This window comes from Lycorma delicatula, chromosome 5, assembly GCF_047948215.1.
Source record: "Lycorma delicatula isolate Av1 chromosome 5, ASM4794821v1, whole genome shotgun sequence".
In the NCBI taxonomy this organism is placed as follows: domain Eukaryota; kingdom Metazoa; phylum Arthropoda; class Insecta; order Hemiptera; family Fulgoridae; genus Lycorma; species Lycorma delicatula.
In genome coordinates, this window is record NC_134459.1 from 129,185,119 (window position 1) to 129,209,671 (window position 24,553).

General features: G+C 26.2%; 1 protein-coding gene across 2 annotated transcripts in view; it reads right to left on the minus strand.

The window, feature by feature from the left end:
- Positions 1–345: 345 nt before the first annotated feature.
- Positions 346–24,553, minus strand: part of LOC142325390 (fibroblast growth factor receptor homolog 1-like) — a 194,376-nt gene continuing 170,168 nt past the window's right edge. Inside the window, exons 15-20 of one of the 2 annotated variants that reach the window (XM_075367110.1) lie at positions 23,565–23,793; positions 22,677–22,999; positions 21,437–21,630; positions 17,598–17,738; positions 14,956–15,061; positions 346–13,179 (exon numbers count right to left, since the gene is read on the minus strand). In XM_075367110.1, coding sequence (XP_075223225.1) covers positions 13,087–13,179; positions 14,956–15,061; positions 17,598–17,738; positions 21,437–21,630; positions 22,677–22,999; positions 23,565–23,793 — 1,086 coding nt within the window. In that variant the 3' untranslated portion in view covers positions 346–13,086. The remainder of the gene's footprint in view (positions 13,180–14,955; positions 15,062–17,597; positions 17,739–21,436; positions 21,631–22,676; positions 23,000–23,564; positions 23,794–24,553) is intronic. The other variant, XM_075367111.1, reaches the window with a different exon arrangement.

Consider the following 24,553-nt stretch of genomic DNA (forward strand, 5'->3'; position numbering starts at 1 on the left):
TGTTTTCCATCTTACTATAAGTTTTGTTTAATTTTGAAAAATAAACATATACGGGGCATCAAAATCTTTTAAGTGTTTATTGCTTATATGGATCTTAATCCACTGGCTCTGGGTAAGAGGATAGGAGATGAGTAGTACTAGACTTGACAGTTGCTGGAGCAGGATTAAGTTCGTTCTTTAAAAATCATATTTTTTAATTCTGTAGATGAAATTTTCTTACCAGTACAATCAAGTTCATTTAAAAGTAACGAAGTCAGATATGAAAAATGATGTAGTCTGTAATTAGTCTGCAACTATGAAAAGGTAAATAAAATAATAATAATAAAACAGCTTCCTCTATAAAAACAGTGATATTTTAGTAAGGCATCTATATAGAATAATAATTGTAATATTGTTTTATATAGTATTAATAATTTATTAATGAAGAAAAATAATCCAAACCATTAAAAATAATGTATCGATGATAGGTCATTAAAATATTTCTGCACATATCTTATTTTAACATTTATGCAGTTATATATCTTAAAGTAAAGTTCTTCTTGTAATCTTTTTATACAATTAACTGATTATTTAATTAAAAAAGAAAACACATAAATAAATATAATACAAATAATACCTAAATATACAAATCTACTAATTTTTCTATTTATAATTTATTAATACTTAAAAATTAACATTATTTAATTTCTAATAATACATGATTAACAATAAATGCAAATTAATTAATTGTATAAAATATAATTTATTAAAAAATATTTACAATCAGAATTTACAATCTATACTACATAATATGTGTCAGTAATATTTTTAACTCTGTCTTTACAGTACATGTTAAAATCTTTTGTGATGTATTGTAAAGTGTGAACCAGGCTTGGAAATTCAAACTGTTATACAAAATGGATTATAGTTTACTTTTTTTATCGTACTTCTCAAAGTAAAAGACCGTTAAAATTAAAATTTGTTTTTTTATTATTATATAAATCAAAATAAACACATATTCTCTATTTATAATATTAAATGAAATATAACCACCAAAACACAGTAAGTACCTATTTAATATCTATTTACTGTGTTTTGGTGGTTTATATTTCATTTAAAATTGTATTGTAATTTAAATTGTATTTGCACAGCAGTTGAAAAAAAAATTAATAAATTATTTGAATTAAAAAAAAAACAAATATATATATATATATATATATATATATAAATATTGTATTTTTATAATCAAAAACCAACTTGAACAACCCAAGTACAGAATTGCAAAATAAATGAAATGACACTTACCTTATTTTTTTTTTTACTACAAAAGCACTTTCATAGGATCCCGTATCATCAGTTGTATATAAGATATATTTATATAAAATTACTTATCAAACATAAAAATTTTTAAATTAAAATTAAAATTACAATCATGTATACAAAAACATATGAAGTCAATTAAATAAAATAACTACATGTATATAAATACGATGTCATAATTAAAAATTAAAATTAAATATAAAATAAATAGAAAATTTATACAATGTAACCTGGCCAGCCAATGTTACATTACTGAGTGGATTTGAATTAAATTATTTATATAGATTATGATTATATCTATTTTTATCTAAAAATGTGCTGCCATCTGTTCCTGCTTTTATCTTCATATTCTGACTAAAGTTGATCAAGTTGGAATTTCTTTTGTATATACATATATGAAATCTTTCAAAAATATCCAGACTTTTACTATTATTATTTAAATTAAATCTTTTGATTTCCACTATTTCCAAATTTGTCTGAATATCAAATACAGTAAGTTTGTTATTTTTAAGGTGGTCAGCAACATTAGATAAATTCAATTTACCATTTTTATAATTTCTAATGTGTTCTAAAAATTTAGTTTTAAAAGATCTATTACTTTTACCTATATATATATATATATATATGGTCATGATCATTGCATTTTATTTTATAAATTCTACATGAATTATATAAGTCAGTGTGATTATTATTTTTTAAATATTTTATTATATGATTGTCTTGTATACCGGTTTAAATTTACTTTTATCATAGATATTAGTTATATTTTCAACAACATTATCAGTGTATAAATATTTTAAATATACTTTGTCAATTTTTTGTGTCATTTATAGTGATAAGAATTGGTAGTATTATTAATTTTTGAATTTTGTTTTTTCTCTATATTATCAATAAAGAAACATTATAACCATTATGTTTAGCAATTTGTTTTATAATGCATATTTCTTTATTTAATTTACTTTTATTTTTATTGTATTGTGTAACTGAGTGCTTTTTAACCATGTGTGTATATGTACTAATTTTGTGTGACCACAGATGATTTGAATTTCTATGTATTGTAGTTTTATTGGTTGTGGGTTACCTATATACTAACATTAAAAGTTGATTATTTTTGTTAATTTTGATACTAACATCTAGAAAATTTATTTTTCTATTTATGTCAATTTCAGAAGTAAATTTTAAACTATTATAATATGAATTGATTTTATTCAAAATGATTAAATGTTCATTGTGTATAATGGGATTATAAACTACAAGATCATCAACGTACCTAGTCCATAGTAGGATATCATGTATACGAGTAATGCCGCAAATAATTTTATCTTCAAAATCCTGTAAATAAATCTCGGACATAATAGCTGATAATGGAAAATCCAATGGTAAAGTATTTTCCTGAATATAATATTTATCATTAAGTTTAAAGTAATTTTGTTGGAAAATATTTCTAACAATAGTAATATTATCAATAAACAATGGTCTTCATTATTGTATATTAATTTGTTTTTTTATTATTTGAACTGTTTTATCTAAGGATATGCTAGGGTACATATTACTAATATTGTAACTTAACATTCTAGTTTTTCTCCAATTGTTAAATTTTTTAATTTACTTAGAAATTCAAATCCTTTTTTTATACTGTATTTATAACCAAAATTCATTTTATCCTATGTATTTTATCTATTGTTTTTTATATAATATACGATGGAGCAGTTGTGAAATCAATCAAAGGTCACATAGTTATACCAGGTTTATGTATTTTTGGAAGTCCCATTGCTTTTGGTGAATTTGGTTCAAATGGGTATAATCTAGAATGATATTTTAAGTTATTTTTACAATTAAAAATATTAAGGTATTCTTTATTAAACTTTTAGTTATTTTTAAAAATTTACTAGTGGGGTTATTTATTTCTTTGAAATTATTTTCTAATACATAAATTACTTTTTTATTAATATTTTTGGAAATTGGTTTGCAAGTCAAATTTTTACTTATAATTTTATGAATTTTACTGCTAATGATGTTACGAATTGCTCTTTGTCATCAGGATTTACTTTATTAATACTTATTTTAGAATCAATTACTATATTTTTAATAATGTTATTCTTATAACCATCATTCAAATTAAATTTAAATGCATTAGCAATGATAAACTTTTCCTTATCATCAAGGTCAACATTAGGTAAAATTAATCAACTCAAGACAATTACTATTAAATAATTTTTAATCTACATCCATCTTTGAAATGTAAATCACTATGAGCATCATTTGTTACAATGTCTTCCTGCAATTTACAATCATCGAAACCCCTGTAATTATAATTATTATTTCTACTTTTTATCAAATTATTTATTTTAACATATTTGGATTCATAAAGTTTATTTTTAAGAATTTCAATGTTAGTCTTGATCAAATTAAATACATAATCAAACATTACAACTCCCAAGACCTGAATTAACTGGAAATGTGTACTATATAACTTTATATTTGTAAAATTTCTTTTTTAATATGCATGTCTGATTTCCTGCTTCATTCTAAATCTTTCCAAAAAATTTTTTGTTTTTGTTATTCATTTATTAAATTGGGAATTCTTTATCTTTATCCTAGCATATTTAGGGATGATGTTTAATTTAAAGTACATTTTATTCAAAGTTAAGTGTATTATATTTTGATAACTTATAAATGTGAAAGCTATAAATAACTTATAAATAATTTTTATATTTGTTATGTAATTTTATATAAATATATCTTACATGCAACTGATGATCCAACTGGGATCCTGCAGTGCTTTTGGAATAAAAAATAATAATAGTAAGGTAAGTGTCATTTCATTTACTTTGTAATTCTGTACTTGGGTTGTTCAAGTTGGTTTTGATTATAAAAATACTACTGGTACATACTGGTACAGAGGAATATGGGTCTTATAAGTATGACTTTAGAAAAATACATATATATATATATATATATATATATATATATATATATATATATGAACATAAAAATATTATTGTCCTTTTTCTAATTATCAGTGTATTATGAATGTCATTCACCACATATTCTCTCCCTTATGATTGCAATAAAAGATATATATTGTTATGATAAGGTTAAAAAATAAAAATTCTTCTGAACTGAACCTGACCTGGTACTCATTGAGCACTCATTATAGTTAAATTCCAATAATGCAACCTACTTGCCCAAATGATAGATGTTTTGTTTGAAATTCACTGGTAAGTTAATAATACTAAGTTATTTAAAAAATTAATGTTATAAAAAATAAAAGACAAAAAGTAAATAAAATAAAATAATTATAATTTTTGTAGAAATAATAAAATAAATTATAACAAATAAAGTAACAGATTAAAATAAATTTTAAGCCTTATTTAACAATTATAAATTAATTAAAATAACAAGTGTCTTGATCCAGTAAATAAATAAAATAATTAAAATATCAATAAATCTTATATAAACAGTTACTGGTCAGGTTTGAGATTATTGAAACTTATATGATTACTGACTTAATTTTTACTTATGTTTTTAAAATATAACATCTTTATTTTAGTAGGGAACAGTAAAGTTAGTAAGTGTTGAACTGTCTGTGCATGTTCATAACAGATATAGACGTTTTTGAATTTACATCTGTCTGTGACGGACTCTACTTTAAAAGTTGGACTGCATGTAAACAAAAAAGTAATATGACAATGTGAAGTAGTTTTACTATCACATTATTTAGCTGTAAACCTATTAATCTAAAAGTTTTATCTAGCAATTATGAAACTTTTATAACCAATTTGGATCTAGAGAATTCTGCTATCAGAAATTATGTTGTTTCACTCTTTTCTTTCATTCTAAACACTGCATTCTCTTTTAAGTATGCTTTTTATATATTCTTTTCATTTTGTATTCTACATTCATTTAGGCAATTCTTATTTGTTTTGAACAAATTCCCTTCATGCTAATATTATCTGATATTTTCTAATATTGTATTAAACTTCATGGAAATGAAGTAAAGGTAAAATTTGAACTAAAAAATTGAATTTGAAAGTTTAAACATTGGTTTACGATTAAGCATGCTTTCCCCGCAGGCATCTTTTATTAAATTTTAAGATTCTATTTTGTTAAATTAAACATGATATGACAGACATATTAAAAATTGAATTATCTCTTCTATTTGCAAAAGGATTTTGTTTTATGGATTCATTTAAATTGCATGTTTATTTTTACCTTTGCTAGAAACAAATAATGCTTGAAAATTTGTGGCAATTTTTGCCATAAAGCTACAATCTCATCAAATTAGTAGACAACACAGCAATTTTAAACCAGTCAGCAACACATTAATGAATTAATAAGAAGTTATGAAAAGAAGTTTTGTAGGCTATGAAGGTTTCAGTACCTCAATAAGATTCAGACCTTATTTACTTATAAATATTAATTTAGAATTAAATAACAGTAATGACTAATTCAGTACCTAAGTGGCTGACTAAGGTGATCAAGTGATATGTTGCAATTAATAGTAAGATATAAATTTTCATGACGTATAAACTGAAAGTTAATATAAATTTCTGAATATTTAGAATCTACGCCAGAAATAATTTTCAGTTATTGGTTTTAAACAAACACAAAATACTGCTAAAAAATGTAAACTGAAAAACTACATAATAAAATCTGTATGACAAACAATAAATCAGCTGCTTATTGGAAAACATAAAATTATAATAAAAACATATTTATAATTAACAAAATACTGATTACTAATATGATTAAATTAGTAACTAAAGAGACAGCAAAGTAAAATATTGTATGTACATTTTATTTCTGTACCTGCATTATTTTTAAAAATAAGTTTGTGATACTTAAGGTAATAAAAAGAAACTACTTCTCCATTACTATTTAATAAGGCTTAAATAATTTTATTTATGTATAATTATTATTAATTTAATACTGTATGCATATATTTCAGGAAATGTGGAATTTGTTCTGGTAACTGAATATTAACACGTAGTAGCTAAAATAATTTACATTAGTTTAAAATACAAATAAGACTACTTAAATAAAAAATTACAACTATTTTTTAAAACGATTATGACAATTTGATAAACCAATATCATACATTAAAAATGTCAAAATATTTGTTTTGTTTTTGTCCATGACTGTTGACGATGACATTATCTTAAAAATATGATCTTTTGCAATGACAAACAAACCCAAATTTAAAAAAAAGTCAGATTTGTGACCATTCTCAGAAGTGCTGGTGTTGCTATTCTCACAACAAATCTGATGTTACTGCTAGTAGTTTTTTTTTTTTTTTTTTAATTAGGCAGACACTTTTTTGATTGTGATTGAAAAGTGCATTAGATTTGAGTTACGTTTTTAAATTTATTATTTAGTATAAAAACACAAACACACACAACACTTATGCTCTAAATTAAAACTTACAATTCAAATCCAGTTTATTATAAATATTTGTCTGTTTAAAAAAAAATATCTGCCAACAGGAATATCTCAGGTGATGTCAGAGTGAGAAAAGTAGTGCCTTCACTGAAGATGGCTACAAAATACTGTCTGAAAATGGTTTTAAATAAGTTTTAAAAACATTTTATGATAAATTTGGTTTGGTTTGTCATTAAAGAAGTTTATATTTTAAATTTAATGTCAACATATGTTTCAAACACATTAAATTAATAGTAATACTAACTTATGCAAGCCACATTATTAGTATAGATGCCCCAGCAAATCCACGAGCTTGTGACATCACATGCTGACATCTCATTATATTATTGTTTTCCAAAACAATATTTTTGTGTAAAATTATTATTTTTATTTCATTTTTAGAACACACAATGTTGTGTTTTCAGTTCTTTCCACTTAAGTTGATTACATGTATAAAAATGCTTATGACTCAATCTTGTAAACAATAACAATTCCTTAACCAATGACTAATGCTGTGGTTGGTATTAGATACAGGTCTCTAAAAATTTATACATGCAGTTAGAAATGATGACTTTTGTCACAATTATATTTAGATCCGTCATTCATAGTACACAAAGTGTGTATAAAGAAATAAACTTTAGTCCAGTTTACACTGTGTTCAGTGAAGGTATTCGGGTAGTGGTTTTGTGTGGTTATATTATTTTATAATTATTCATTGTTTTTCACAAATTTTTTATAATATATTACTTTTTGTTTTATTTTTGTTCGTGCGTTATTAATGTGGTTTGTTATGGCAAAATTTAAATTTGTAGTTAAGAAAAAAAATTAGGAGTCAAGCAAGTGAAATTATCAATAATTATTATGATTTTATGAAAAAAGAAGTTCTAAAAGTAGGTAAATCAACTGACGACAATCATATAATTAGCATTCAATAGTGTGAAGAAAGAACTGCTGCTGCTTGTGGGATATCAAGAACACAGGTTCAATAACTCGGAAGAGAAAAAAAAGACATGATTCTTCAATCAACATCCCAATCGCGTTCTTTCAGCACGCCGAAAAATTATAAACGATGTTTGAAATCTGTCGGTGAACTGGCCAGTTTGGATTTAGATATAGTTAAAAGAACAGTTAATGAATTTCATTCAAAGAAGAATGAATAACCTATTTAAAAAAAAATAAGGCACAACAACTTCAGTCATCTATTGGTTTTAAAGGCAGTGAGTCAACTTTAGCTGTTATTTTGAAAGAGTAAGGTTTCAAATGGCGTAAAACTGAAAATAATAGAAAACTTTTAATTGAGAAATCTGAAAATCAGGTAAGCGAATTGAATATTTGCAGACAATGGTTAAGTACAGACAAAGCAATGCTGCAATTGTTTATTTGGATGAAATGTACGTTTTAATTTCACATTGTTCGACAAAGTCGTGGTCTGATTTTATTGTTGAGGGACTTCATGTGCCGATTAATAAAGGTGATCGTTTAATAGTAATTCATGTTGGAGGAGAAGTTGGTTTTATTCCGAACACATAACTAACTTGGAAAGCCAGTTCGAAAAGTGACGACTACCATGACAACATGAATACAGACAATTTCATGAAATGGGCATGTGAAAAATTGATTCCAAATCTTACACCAATGTCTGTAGTAGTTGTTGATAACGCCCTTTATCACAATACAGGTATTGATAAAGTGCCAAACTCTAACTCCAGAAGAAATGATATGACCGATTGGCTGGAAAAAACCCACATTCTGTTTAGTTTAAAAATACTGAAACCACAGTTCTATGCATTAGTAAAGTTACATAAAACTAAGTATAAAAATATACTTGGATGAACTTTTGAAAAAAAATTAGCATAGTGTTATTAGGCTCCCACTGATTTGAATCTGATCGAGATGGTATGGTCAGCCATAAAACATGTCGTAACACATTTTCTTTCACAAATGTTGAAAAATTAACTATGGAGAAAATGAATTCCATGAATGAAGATGACTGGAAATCCTACTGTGAAAAAGTAAAAAATGTTGAAAAAGAGTATGAAAAACTGGAACCACTGATAGATGAAATGACAGAACCTTATATTATACGTGTAGACTCTGAGCGATTCGTTTAGCAAGGATGGTGAACTTGCAAGAAGTTTGAGTTAGATGCATGAAGAAAATTCAAGTAAGCTTTTGTTTATTATTAAAAATTAATAATTTAGTACAAATAAAGGTTGTAAAAGAATTAATTACGTATTGTTTATAATTAGAAAAAATGTAAATATGATAGTTATTACTGTGTACAATGTGATAATAATTAATATTTCAATTTGATACGTGGAATTGATATTTTCAGGCCGAGTAGTATACTCAGTCTGCTTGTGACAACACAAGCTTGTACAATGGCTGGGCCTAGTATATTACTTGACATTTCTGTGGTATTAGTATGTCATTTCTTATCTGAAAAAACTTTGCTTTGGAACCTATGCATGACACTTGGAATTCTTAAGCCTGTATAACTTTTAAAAGAGTTGTTGGTTTAACCAATTTTCCCTCCATTCCAAAATATAAACCTTGTTTTGTATTTTATTATTAATAGATGATAATTTTTCATGTTTAGCAGCATGAAATATTAAACGCATTTTGTAATGGTTGTTTATGATATGCAAATGGCATTTATTTAACCTTTGATATATATATATATTGTGTTGTACATTTTATTTTTATAGTAATAATAATATTAGTAAAATAGTATAAGGACAAATTACCTTTCATAAATTTATCAACTTTACATTTTGAGATGGTATGGATTTCAAAAATTATTTTCCACGTTTAAAAGTGAAATTGTTTGTGTAATTTGATATTTTTAAATTATACTATGAAATTGCTATTTAATTATTTTTATCACATTATAATTTAAAAATTCTGAAACAATAATACATCCTGCTGCAAAGAATCACTTATGTGCGTGTGTTGTTAGCCCGGTTACTGACCTAAGGTCAGAATAAACTCTTACTATTAAGAGTTCTGACTAGTTCTCTTACTCTTAATGTAACTTAGTACACTAATTAAGATAAATCTAGTTAAGAAAATGTGTTTTTTTAATTCCATAGTATTCCATTCACTTTCATTTTTGAACTTCAAATTAAAAAAAAGAATAAAATTGTTAAAAAACCTTAATATTGTAGAAGTAATTTGTTCTTGATAAATAGATACATTTTGTCAGGACTGATTAACAGAGCTGTTAACTGTAGAAAATTAAAAATTCATAACATTATCATAAAATGAGTGTTAAGAAAATAGTGCTGCAAACTAAATGTTAATGTTAATTTATAACATTTCAGTTAATCAACTAGCATTTAACTACTATTATTTTTTATTACTAAAAAACATAAATTTCATGATAACATATAGAAGTGTTTGTAAACTTTAATAATATTATAGTTTTACAAATAAGAGGAAAGAATTCCACAGTGATGTCTGTTAATCAGAATGTAACAAAATGTTAATCATTGCATTAAAATTACATTTTTGCTTTCCTTACCATCAATGTATTAACAAACAATTATTATAATTAACAAAGAGAATAAAAATTACATAAATTTACAATTTATATTTATTTTAATGATTGTATCTATTTTCAAGTCAATCCTTTAACATATTAACATTAAAATCATTGAGTATAAGTTTTTAAATAAAAAAAAATAAAATTACTAAATGAAGGTAATTAATTATTATATTTGTTAAAATATTTATATTACTGACTACATATTAAAGATGGGTTAATCATAAATTTATTTTACAACAATTTTCTACAGATTTTCCTTAACAATAAATAATACTGAATATATCAGTGTTTCTCAAACAAACAAAAAATTAAATAAAAAATAAAATTAATTAATAAATAAAAATAAAACTTCTAAGAGAAAAAAATATTTTGCAAGGTATTATTTCTCTACTAATAAATATATAATATTATACTCTACAATTTTTGCCAAAAAAAAAGATCTTGAAATTACTGTATGCCATTCTGTATCAACAGATCAGGTGCTGGTTAATTAGGGTACTTGCTGCACTCTTCTAGCAGAATACTACATCAGAAGTATGTAATCCAACTCTAAAATTTCAATATAACTTAAATTTTAGATTTTCTTTTAAAAATAATTCTTTCAAATTAATTTAAATATTTTGATAACATTTAAATGATTCTTATTACAAATCCTATACTAATACTTAAAAATACAATTTTTTTCTATTTTTCCATTTCTATTGTACTTTTTTGCTTATGATAGTTTAAATGCCACTAAAATTCCAATTCCGAAGACCAATAAAAATATCAAATAATGACTAGAATAATCTGCACCACTCTTCTTAAAATGCTTGTAACAATTAAAACAAATCTTACATTAAAGAATTACAAATAAGATATCACCAAGCTGTTTGTCATGGCGATAAACCTAAAAATGAATTTTAAGATTTTACTATTAGTATCATTTCTACCCTACATTCATGATAATAAACAAAAATATCTCTTAAAATTTTAATAATAATTCATGATACTCTTAGTGTATTCCTTGTTTGTAACGATAATAAATAATATTGAGAAACACTGGTGCCATATTAATGCTTACATTATTATTATCTACTTATCTACTTATATCTAATAAAATGTTGATTAGTCATTGATTATGTTTTACAACATTACAGTTAAGAGATGCTTTTATTACACCTAAACTTTTATTACATATGTGTTATATAACATATTGCCTCCTACAAACTTTTAAAGGTAACAGAATGTATTAAATTTAAAGTATTCAATTAAAGGAGTCTATTAAATTAGTTCAGTGGAATTTCTGTGCTGAACTACACAAAACTGAAATAAAAATCAACAAAGTTCAAATTGAGATTTTCATAAAAAACTGATATATTGATGTAACAGTGACTTTGAGATGATAATAACAATATAACTTACATGTTTCTTAACTTCCGGTTGCAGAGTGTTTCTTAACTTCCAGAAAAGATTCCTTTAGGAAATTATTAGTAGCTCATTTTTAAACAAAGAGAAAAGATTTAAATTGTACTTTAGCATTAAAAAATGTTTTATATGTGCCCAATTTAAATTTTATATGAATCAGATTACCCATTTAATTTTAGAAGGTGATAAAGTTACATCTTGAGGTATGGAAAATGGGCAATTTTTATGTCTGAGCAAACATTTACAAAAAAAAAAAAAACCATTGAAATGCAATGTACATTAATATTTGACAAGCCATTTTCCCCATATATCATCAACTTGGATACTATTTTTTATGTACTTATATACTATTTTATACTATTTATTATCAGTCACTCACAACTTAAATCATTCTAAAATTCAGATACAATGCCATTATCTGTACATTATATATATATTTATCAAATACTTAGCAGTTTTTTTTTGACAATAGAAGTTGAGAAAAAACTGCCTTATACTACAAAATAAGAATCAATTATGCATCACATTGAACGCTTTATGATAAATTAATTGGTAAAAATTTTGATATCAAAGTGCTACATCATCAGTTAATATAACTGATACAATAATTTATAAACTTTTTCACGATGAACTTGGTTGCACCAGATGTTAGGTGTTTTTATGTTCTTTTATGTTTTCAACTGATTATTTTAGTACTTTTAAATTATGAATCTATCTTCGAGTTGTAAAAATTAGTAATTTAAAGATTATAAATTTAGGAAATAGTTTAACCTTTAAAAGATATGTTTGAATTTCAGAATTAACCTGAAACTGAAAATGTTTTAATTGTAACTGTGACAACACTGCAACTCCAGAGTAAATAAAGCTGAATAGAAAATTCCCATTTAGTAATACTCAAAAACTTATAAAATATGTAATTTAACTATTCCTTCTTCTTTATCTTCTTTTCCTACTCAAAGAATAGTGTTGAAGGATTTGTTACTTATCTTCCTTAGTCTTTCAGTATTCCTTTTTATTGTTAAATACGCTTTAAAGGATCTGAAGGTAGATTCAGCAAATTTGACAAAAGGTAACCTCTAGTTTACAAATTATCTTCAAGTTTATTAGTAACCTGAAATAATACACTATAGTTTTAAACTATAATCAGTTTGGTAAACATAAATGAAATAACTACCTTTCTTAAAGCTTTTTGTACAATCTAGAAACAGAATAATTATATTACCATCAAGGCATTACAAAAAAAGAGTACTATTAATTATGTATTTATACATTACTGTCTATAACATATTTAAAATTATAATATACATATTATTAACATTCTTATTATAGCACTCAACAATATTAATTGTTGTACTTTCACAATGACGCAGTACATATTTAATTTTTTAAATCATGTACAAATTAACATAAATCTACAACAGGTACGGAAACTGATCTTCACCAGCGCTTGATTCTTGACTGGAAGGTGGAGTGTCTAACTGAGGCAGACCTAAGTCCAAGTACTCCTAGACAAAAAAAAAATTAATTGCTACTGCTGTCAAGTGAATTTCCTTTAACTCAAAATCATACATTTATAAATAAATAAAAAATATCTTAAAAAACTATTAACACTTACTGCAAACTTTACTATTTAGAGTATTAAACACCTATTTAGATGGGACAATTGTAAATGTTAAATACATATTGGTTCAAAATATCAAAATATGTTCTAGAGAGCTCAATCCTATTAACTAGTAAAAAAATCAACAAATTATTTTACCCTATATATCTCTATTAGCTGTAATATGTAAATTTTGAGAATGAGCCCCTGTTCACAATTAAAAGTTTTTTTTTAAAATAAGTTGTTGCAAATTTTTTGGACTTAAATTTTTTTTTACTGACGATTTTTTTATCTAAAACTTGACCAGTTAATTTAGTGGTCAATGTGTTGGCTTCTAAACTATATGATTCAGGTTTAGTTTGTGACTGGTCTACATGTTTGAGGTCATAACAGGAAAAAATAATCTGAGAAAAAAAATTTTTTTTACAAAGAAACCAAACACAACCCATCAAAAATTTCAATGAAATTTTTAGGTAACTCTCAAAGTCTACAAGCTTTTTAATTGGTCATTAAAAATGGCCACCATAATATCTCTATTATTAAAATTTGTCCAATTTTCACGATTCAAACGGCGTATGTATCAGTAGGTCGAGCGCTAACTGTTTAATGCATCGGGTACTCTCTTGATCGACCGGATTTCGGTTATCCGGAAATTAAATCGTTTACCTCTATGTTTCGATTACTCACCCACCATAAAACATACTGATAGATCTTAAGCTAAATACGCTTAAACGCTAGCACAGCTGTAAAGTATAAACTTATGAAAACTAAAAAGTAGAAAATTAAAAAAATATTAAAAAAAACTTTTTAAAATCACTTTTATATTAAGTGCACTAAAAAGTAGATAATAAAAAATATGTAAAAAAAAATTTAAAAATACCATTCTTAAATTAAACGCACTAAAATATAAAAAATAATTTTAGGATGGTATCTCAGAATGGATTTGATAAACTTTGATGGTGATGATTATGTAAAAGTCTTAGCATCAATTAAAAATGTGATGTTTTTGCCAATTTTTCCATTTGCGTGATGAATAGCCTAAAGAGTGGGGTGCAAACACGCATAAGAAAAAATCGGCAAAAACATCAAATTTTTAATTTGAAGCTATGACTCACATAATCTTACACATCACATCATGTTGTCAAATCCATTCTGAGATACTGTCCTAAAATTTTTTTACCTTTCAGTGCGTTTAATTTAAGTGGTGTTTTAAAAATTTTTTTTACATAGTTTTTATTTATTTATGTGATTGTTTTGCTTCATAAAATAATGAACTATAATCAAAACGTAGGCACCGAAATGTACAAATCACTAGTGGAAAATTCCGATTCGTTAGTATCAATTTCTAGGCTTAAATTTCTAATTTAACTTTTGTTATAGCAATTTTCATCATTCAAAAAAGATTTTTAAACAAGAGATTATTAGACACCTAATAATCCCACTCCGAGATGCCGCCCGCCTGGAGAGCCTGCAGGGCGGGCCTCCGCAGCTAGTTATAAGATAAAGGTAATCAATAAGTTTTTAAAAATTTATGGTTAATTTTAACTAAGAAAAACAGAAAACTTGACAATCAAAACTAATAAAAAATGTTAATATTATTTTTAGACATATTCCTAAAAAAAAAAAATCACAAAAAAGTGTTTCAATGTACCAACAATTTATTTAATTAGCATGGGGTTACCTCATTTGCTGTAATTGTTAATATTCTATCTAAATCTTCGACTAGCTCAGAAAATTTTGGCCGTGTTAGTGGCTGATAACTCCAGCAATCTCTCATCAACAGATATCTGTAAAAATTTAAAAAATTCAAAATAAATATATTTTATACAATACATAATTACATAATAAAACTACATTATATAAATTTTATATTACATTATAATTGAATAATACAAAATTATTTATATTAAAAAAATATGGTAATTGAAATTTATGAAACCCTCACTTTTAGTACTTGATCGGTATCAGTAAAAACTCTTTTATCCTATCTGCTTCTTAAGTATAAATTTGCGATAGTTGAGTCTTAAGTAATAAAATTACCCATTAAGTTTTAAAAAATGAAAAAACCTAAAATCTAAATTTTGTTTTTAAGATTGTAAGACCAAAATATACAAGGGAGTTGTACATTTGATTTATGTATGTTATAACCTATCTTTTGAACCAACATAACAAATTTTATCTAAAGTAGTGTCAAAACTGTTAGTATATTTGTTAGATAGAATCTGGGTATGTATCTTTATAAATGTAATGTAGGATGTTAAGCAGTAAGAAATGGGTATCAAGCAGTTTTAAAATTTTTTACTGTTTAGTAATCAAGTTTTACTTTATTATGTTTTTTTGTAAAGAAAATATTATTTATTTTGCACACACAAAGTGTCTTACTAAGAAATCTGCAGGATTTGCATTAAAGAACTGTGATTTATTGCATAATACATGTATTATATTTATTATGTATTTTTTTCTGGGAGGGATTAGATGCCCAGCTTTATTTGAGAGGCAATTGAGAAATGAAGCCCTTGAGTCAGCCAACAGGGAGTCCTTTAATCAGATAATGTCATGGTTCTATTGCCAAAGCTCTGGCTGTTGAGACACAGCTCCTGACGATTTACTCGGCTCCATATGATTCACACAACTCCTGGCAGTTCACTCGGCTCCATACCGCTCACACAGCTCATGGCAGTTCACTCGGCTCCATACTGCTCACACAGCTCATGGCAGTTCACTCAGTTCTATACTGAACACAGCTCCTGACAGCTTACTCAGCTTCATCCACACTATATATGCCGGCTCCACACTAAAATCTGGCAGTCTTGGTCTATCGTTTGAAGGCTCATATTGTTATGTTGTAAGTCATAATTAATAATATACATAAATGTGAATTACATAATCAAGATTGTAATAAATATAATTTATATGATAAATCAAGTAAAGCTTTTTATTTATTCAAATGAAATAATCAACTACATAAATAATTAAATCTAACCAAGATACTTCACCAAGGCAGAGATTATTTCATCACTGGCATCCTCAGAATCTATGTATGACAACAGAGCCAATATTGGAAAAGAAAAAATCAAAGCTAAGCACAAAGAGTAAATGTGAGAAAGGACACTCTACTACTATCAGGGTAGTTTGTTGTTGTCTAGGATATTTTATAATTTTGTATACTGGTACAGTGGATGTACTATGCAAATAAACAACTCACTGTTGCATTACAAGATATACTGGTGATACTAAATTAGTTAAGAATCAACATCAGTATAAAATAATGATTAAAAAAAATTAATGAAAAAATACTGTACTCTAATTGCAAGTACACACAACTGGTTATACATGTTTTCTTCTGCAGGTAGACCTCAGAAAGGTATCCACTTCTGAATTTAAAAAAAAAACGTAATTCTTGAAATGCAAAAAAATTTACTTATGCTCAGATATTATACTCATTATTTCAAAGAAATTTATATATCATTTTGAAACTGGATATTCAATATTACTTTCCTGTCTAGATAGAAATATAGATCAGGAAGGGAAAGTATTACTTCTATATATGGGGCACTGATGCCATTAATTTTCAACTTAAAAGGTCAATGGGGTGAGGCTGTAGAGCAAGGTCAGCCTCAGTATCTTGAGATTTTGCCTAATTAAGGTTATATTTTTCTTGGGCGCGTTTGTTAATGATAAAAAAAATCTACAAAAAATATTTTTGCAAAATCACACCCCACTCCAAAAATGCTCTAAACTTTGGAGCTTTGTTGTTATTGCTATGATGGTTGTTTTTCATCGCAGTTGCTTCTATCGTCATTTAATTATGCATATAAATTAATTTTTACTAAATTGGGAGTCCCAAACCCCATCGAGCAGCCGGACCCGACCAAGCATCATCCATTTATTAACATTTTTTTCTTTCCCTTTTTTATTATAAACAAGACTGCTTTAGATTTTTTATAAAATTGAAATTTGACTCACACTTTGGGAATCATGTTAAAAGTAACAAACGTAGTTGTGTGAGGTATCAATTTATACATGTTAGGGTGCTGAAAATGACTTTAATATTTAAAGTTATTGAAAGAGTCTTAGTCACCAAGATTGTTGATACAATTGTTGATCTTGCTTTAGACACGTATTCTTGAATTACTTTCACTTTATATCAAGTACTCTACTGTGCCATTTAATTTAAATCATACTCTTTACGTGTATACGTTCATTTTAGAACTACTTATACATGTAAAAAGTGTTTATCAAAAAAAAATATTTAATATTACACTATAATTAAAAATAAATAAATTTAATTGTAAATAAAGTACTGTGAATTTGAATTCTTACATTTCAAGAGAACAGCAAGGTGGTTTTTCCATTCGATGTCCAGCTCGTAGTAACTGAAATAATTTTTCCATACTGGGTACAGAAGGATATGGAGTACCACCTAATGTCATTATTTCCCATAAAAGGACACCATATGACCAACTGAAATGGCAAAAAAGTATTTTTAAAAAATCAACAACTTTAAAAATAATGAAAGGGCAATTGTGTTTTGTCATAAGTCATCTGAGATTTGATCAAAGCATAATAAGGGTATTACAATTATTAACTAAAAAAAGAAATTATTTAAGAAGAAAGTTTCAAAACAGTTTCTAATGTTTATGGAAATAATAAAATATGCTACAAAAGTGATTAATGTGATTACTAGGAATATTTAGACAAATATGTCTACTGGAAATTAAAATCTCAACTTCTAAAATCATGTTGTGAAATATCACAAAATATAATTAATTAATTAATGAAAATAGGAGATTGCTTCTTTGAAAACTGTTTCATACATATTTTTTCAATTGACAGGTTAAAAGAATTTTGCAAATCCTATATTTAAGATCTTAAATTTTTATTGGAGATATTATTTCTTATAAAAACCCAGTGAAAAGTAAAATATATTAAAACAATCAATAAAAAAAACAATAAATACAATTTTCATGGAGTTCATTAGAACTTCATCGGTAAGAGGCAACGAAGTCAACGAACTAAGTTTACAGTTATAAACATAATCTAACCTAACAGTGAAATGAAAATGGGGGAAAAATAAGCGTGAAAACATTATATTTCAGTTCAATTAGATTAATAATTAAGAATACTTTCAAAAAATACCTCGAATTTTGTTACACAACAGTTTATTTTTCATTTTATGTACAATGGGATTTGAATATGTAATTTTATTCATTTTTTACATTGACTATAAGTATCGCACCGCTAGATGGCACTACTTGACAGTACTAGGTAGTGTACAAAAACTTGATGATGTACTTGAAATAATAAAATTTAAAAGGTAATATACTACAGCTTATTTTAATAGTAAATGCTATTATGTAAATGAAAGTACTGAAGATGAAACATTTTTTTTAATTCTCATCATGTCTTTTTTTTAAAAAAAGGAGCTTATACTTGTTTTATTAAAAAAGGAATAAATAAAACAGAAATGAATTTGATTCATATAATTGAATTTAACAAAAAAAATCAAGGATTACACTCACAAACTTTCTTTTTTCTCTTTAGCCTCCGGTAATTACCATTCAGATAATAATTCAGAGGATGAATGAGGATGATGTATGTGTGTAGATGAAGTTGTAGTCTTGTACAGTCTCAGTTCGACCATTCCTGAGATGAGTGGTTAATTGAAACCCTACACTTACAAACTAATAAGTGCAATATTACATCATGGATCTTCGATTCATAAAGGTCATTATATTAGTTTTATTAAAATAAAGGAGAAATATGGTATGAAGTGAATGATATAACAACTATCAATAAAAAAATTGGCTGTGAAATTCAATTTGTTTGTTTTAGAAAGGCAATAAATTTTAATAATAAATCCATAAGATAACAATTAGTAATTCATAAAAAAATAAAAGAATACCCTAACAAAACGCAGTGTTATCCAAAAAAAATTACACTGAATTGTAAACTGTACAGTAAGAGTCTCTCAGATATCATTTCTTCCATTCAAAGAATAAACATTTCTATAATATAAAACCTTTTAATAAAATGATACTGATATCCAAAAAGGTAAGGCACTACATTTATATTATCAAAATCTGTTATTAATTTAGAATTTTGTTTAAAAAAAAATACATATTTGTATGTAATAGACAATAGATATACAATAATATGTAATAAACAATGTTTAAGCGTTTCATGTAATAAGAAAAATTTGTTACAAAACTCTTACCGGCCCGATTTAATTTATTAAACAACAAATAATCATAAGGATTGTATTATTTCTGTAAATGTGATATGTATTATTCGTTGTTTAATAAATGAAATCAGGCTGGTAAGAGTTTTGTAACAAATTTTATATTTTTTCTTATTATATGGAATGCTTATTTATTATCTATTATTGTATATCTATTGTCTGTTACATTTAATTAACATGTATTTTTTTTAACAAAATTTTAAATTAATGACAGATTTTATTAATAGAAATGTACTGTCTTACCTTTTTTGATATCAGTATTATTTTATTAAAAACAGTTTTATTTATATTACAGAAATGTTTGTTCTTTGAGCAGAAGAAATGATATCTGAGAGACTCTTATTGTATGGTTTACAATTTCATTGTAAATTTTTGAATACAATTTACAAAAAATATTAAACTTTGAAGTACTGATATCATACAAAACAATATTTTGTACTCCAGATTAGTGCTAGAATTGGGCCTATGAAAACAAACGTAACAATCTTTAAAAACAATAAATAATATCAGGTTTGGTGCATATGAAAGTCGACTGCTAAACTTCTTTCTACTCAGTGCGGCCTAGTTACTTAAAAAAAAATACAGTGTGTGTTCAGAAACTATGATCTGTTCCAAATCTGTTGTCATGGATGTTACTTAAGCCATTTTAATCAAACAGAGGGGAAAATGTTACTAGTCCTCCTGTATTAAATAACATTGCACTGGCCTCTCAGTGTGTTTTCAGTTCAAAATGAAACAAATAAAACCTCATGAAATCCATGAAAGATTAATGCAAACATACAGGCCAGAAATCATAGATGTTAACATGTGGTTCTGGTGAAATATATCCTGTACCGATATTTTATGATGAGGCATCTTATTCTCTCCTCAATTTCCCTAGAGTCTGAGTTGTGTAGCTTGTGTCGCTCATAATAAAGCTAAGTAACACAATTAGTTCTGTGACTGACAGATGGTGTCAGAAGCGGTGAAAGCTTACACAAATTTATAAAATTACCTAAGGATACGCCTTGTATCCTGTAACACCAGAGGAGTTGCAAATACTGGACAATGAAAACTTGTAACACAAAAACATTACATGCATTAAAAAAAATACTGTAATCGATGTGTTAAAAAATGAAAAATATATGTTAAAATAAAAATTTTGGTAATAGCTGCAGCAGTATTTAATGAAACATATGTTAATAGACCAGTTTCATCAACAACGAGCAGTAATGTTTTGTACAGGTAGTATTTTGTTGACATTTTAGAGCAAGGAATGACTATCAATACTAATCATTATAAAGAGACTTTCAGAAACCTTCATAGGACACTTAAAAACATCCCTGTAGACTCCACACTGAATCTTTCCCCAGCTTGAGTATATACACCCAAATGTCATAGAAACCATTGTCTTTCTTTTGAAATACCTTTGAAACTACTAGAGGGCCCTGAACCTTTCTCCATGACTTTTACTTATTTGGAAAAGTAAATGAATATCTTGAAGGAATGTGTTTTGTCTATAAAGTTAAGGAATTAGAAAGTAATTTTTTTGAATGTACAGAAAGTTCTACTGATTTATTTGGTATTTAACAGAAATGATTTTGCCAGGTTGTTTACCACTGAAAAAATGCTTATCTAATTTCAGTATTAAACAGAAAAAAGAGTATAATTAATTTTTTCCTTGATTTTTATATCTGATCTCAAATAAATTTAAATACAAATGGGATGTTACTTTTTGAAAAATTCTTGTACATAAATAAATATTTTAATATTTTTGACCAGTGCTGACTTGAAAACAAGTACATATGTTGAAAAATACTTAGTTGAGCTTTCCAAAAAAAAAAAAAATCATTTAAATTTATCAAGTAATTTATTAAAATAAGCACATTTAAAATCATTTTGGAATATTGAGTACATAAACAGAAAATAAAGTTATACATACACATCAGATTGTGTTGTGTACACCCTATGAAAGAGAGCTTCAGGTGCCATCCATTTAACAGGTAACCGTCCATCAGTTGTTTTACGATAATAGTCATGACTATGAATATCTCTTGCAAGTCCAAAATCGGCTATTTTCAATATATAATTATCACTTACAAGAACATTACGTGCTGCCAAATCTCTGTGGATACACTGAAATTAAAATAAATAGATTAAAAAATTAAAATATACTAAAAAAATAATACCTAAGTTATTTTACTGTAATGATAGTAAAAAATTAGTTTGTAGTAAAGGGAAGGAAAAAAATAAAATGTTACAGATTCCATAAAACTGCAAGTTGGTGTTTTAGCACTCTGCCTTACAACCAGAAGATTCCCCAGATGAACAATAAAACACCAAGCAAATATTTTCTGTGTTTCTTTAATACAAAGGCTTGATGATAAGAACTAGAGAGTGTGTCATTATCATCTGGTGATTTTTTTTGTGTACATGAATATTGTATAAACTTAACAACACAAGACTTCCATTTTTACAACTTTATGGTCTAATCAGGATACAACACAAGACTTCCATTTTTACAACTTTATGGTCTAATCAGGATACAACACACAAGTTTATCATGGAAGATAACTATGTATTGTCATGTCTATCCTATAAGAAAAATCTAGTCAGTACTTTTATTATAATGTAATAGAGGAACTATTTCCTCTTTTTGTAAACAAAAAAACATTTTTGGAAAACTACAAATTCTAAAGATAAACAAATGCAGTTGATTCAATGAAAATCAATTATGACAAAGTTACCAAATGGAGTATGATAAAGAAATGTGCAGCTGCATGCGTCTTCAATATCACAAAAGAGCCAGTCTACTGTTTACTATTAAAATTCATAAAATCATTTATGAATAATTCACTTATACATTTCATTTACCTATCTGATACACCTTCTACAACTCTTCTTTATTCCCAAAATTATACTAAAGCTCAAAGTGAAAAATTCAAAGAGTAGAGGAGATTTAAGAAGTATTGCAGGACTTTCTGATGAGACTGCTGATGGGAAGTGACCTCCAGCAGTGTTTTTGAGCATTAAAATAGTAATATAACAATGCAGTAGGAGATTTGTTTTAAGAAGATGAAATCAATTAGTTTTTTTATAAGTTTACAGCTTTTAATGAATATATTTTGGTAATCTTTAGGTAAAGACTCATATAAAATAAATTAAATTAATGAATTCCTTACCCTTCTTGATGCAAGATATTCCATCCCTCTGGCAACTTGATATGCAAATGATACAAGCTGTTTTTGTGTTAATGTATTTTTACTTGACTGTAAATTGCCATTTTCATTATTAGTACCAATAGCTGGTTCATAACCAGATGATGGCCTATGCTGCCGTAGGAAATCTCGTAAGTTACCGTGCGGTGCAAATTCCACAATAACATATAATGGACCACCTTGTGTGCAACATCCTAATAAGTTTATAATATTCCTGTGCTTACCAATCATTTTCATCATTTCCATTTCTGATACTAAATCCATCATCTCTGAATCAGTATGACCCTCTGGAAAAAAAATTATAGTTAAAGAAATATTGAATAAATTATTTCATAATTGTTTTCAATAAACTTCTAAGAAATGGAAAACTTCAAAGAAGCTGTGCATCATTATAATGTCCTTAATACAGAGCTATAAAAAGTTACTAGAAATGTACGCTAACTACTTAGATACCTTATTACAGAAAACATTTTAAAAAATTAAGTGGATTACCACTTAATTACTTAAAAAAATTACTAAAATTTACACCTCAAATTTTATAATGACAAAAATAATATTTTTAACCTTACGCAGACTATCACAAATAAAAACTTTCTGTACATTATTGTTTATTAATACTCAATTTTAGTTGAATGCTTAGTTTAAGAGAATGAATTAACAAGTACATCAATTAAAAACACTACATTTTTCAAGCATAAAAAATCTAATTTAAAATCTGTTTTGAAATTAATATTCTGCTTTATTTTTGCTTTTACAAGTATCACAATTGTACACAATTAAATTAAAATTAAATTAGATAAATCAGTCTAAACTGAAGAAAACAAATTAGAAACACATTCAAATGATTTTTACCTTTAAGCATTTTAACTGCAACGACAGCCGAAATTCCCTGTTGTAAGATTCCTTGGGCTTCTGCTTTGACTACTTTACCAAAGGCACCTTCTCCAAGACTTTTACCAAGAGTTAAGTCATCTCTTTGGAATTCCCATTCAGAATCTAATGGAAGTTCATATTCAGATACAGACATCAAATCTAGTTTACCACGTGACTTTTGTTTTTCTATTTTAACAACCGGCATCATCTACAATAAAACAAGAACAAATTATAACAGTAAACCATAAAACATAAAAGTATGACAAAATGTTAATAAATAGAACAATAATAATGTAAAAACTATAATATTGGAAGTATACTTTTCAATATTGTAAAAGTGAGCGAATTATCTTGAGTGCCTGGTTGTACATCAGTTATGTTTGCTTTTTATTTGTTTTTATATTTATAATAGTATAATTTTCTCTTATAAAACTTGATTTTATATCTTTATCCTTTTGATCTGATGGTCAGATGCATCTGCTTCACTCACTGTACCATTGTACTTTTCCCTTCCCATTCTCACCCCTTTTCTTATTCTTCATTTCATCCTCCACAGACAAGTGTCATGGGAGCGGATCAGCTGTCCTGCTTCAACTTGTGACTCCATGATAACACCTTCTGATAGCCAGCCTCTTCTTTACTGGAGATTAGTAAGGTAGCAATCCTTTGTTTGTAAAAAGTGTCCTACTTGATGATACTACAAAATGCCAAGCTAAAGGCTCAGGTGCCTACTGAGTTAAGCCAACCCTTCTATATTTATTTCTGATCAGTTAAGAAGGTCCAGTAAATACAGTTAACTTTAAACATACCAATATATACAATCTAAGCAAAAATTTAATCAAGAACGTTTTACTGAATTTAGTTTCTTATAATTCAACTAAAATTCATCAGAATTTTATTCTAATAATAATCAGTTATTACTGAAATGTTCTATTTGTAAAGTTATGAAACTTTTAAAAATAAATGTA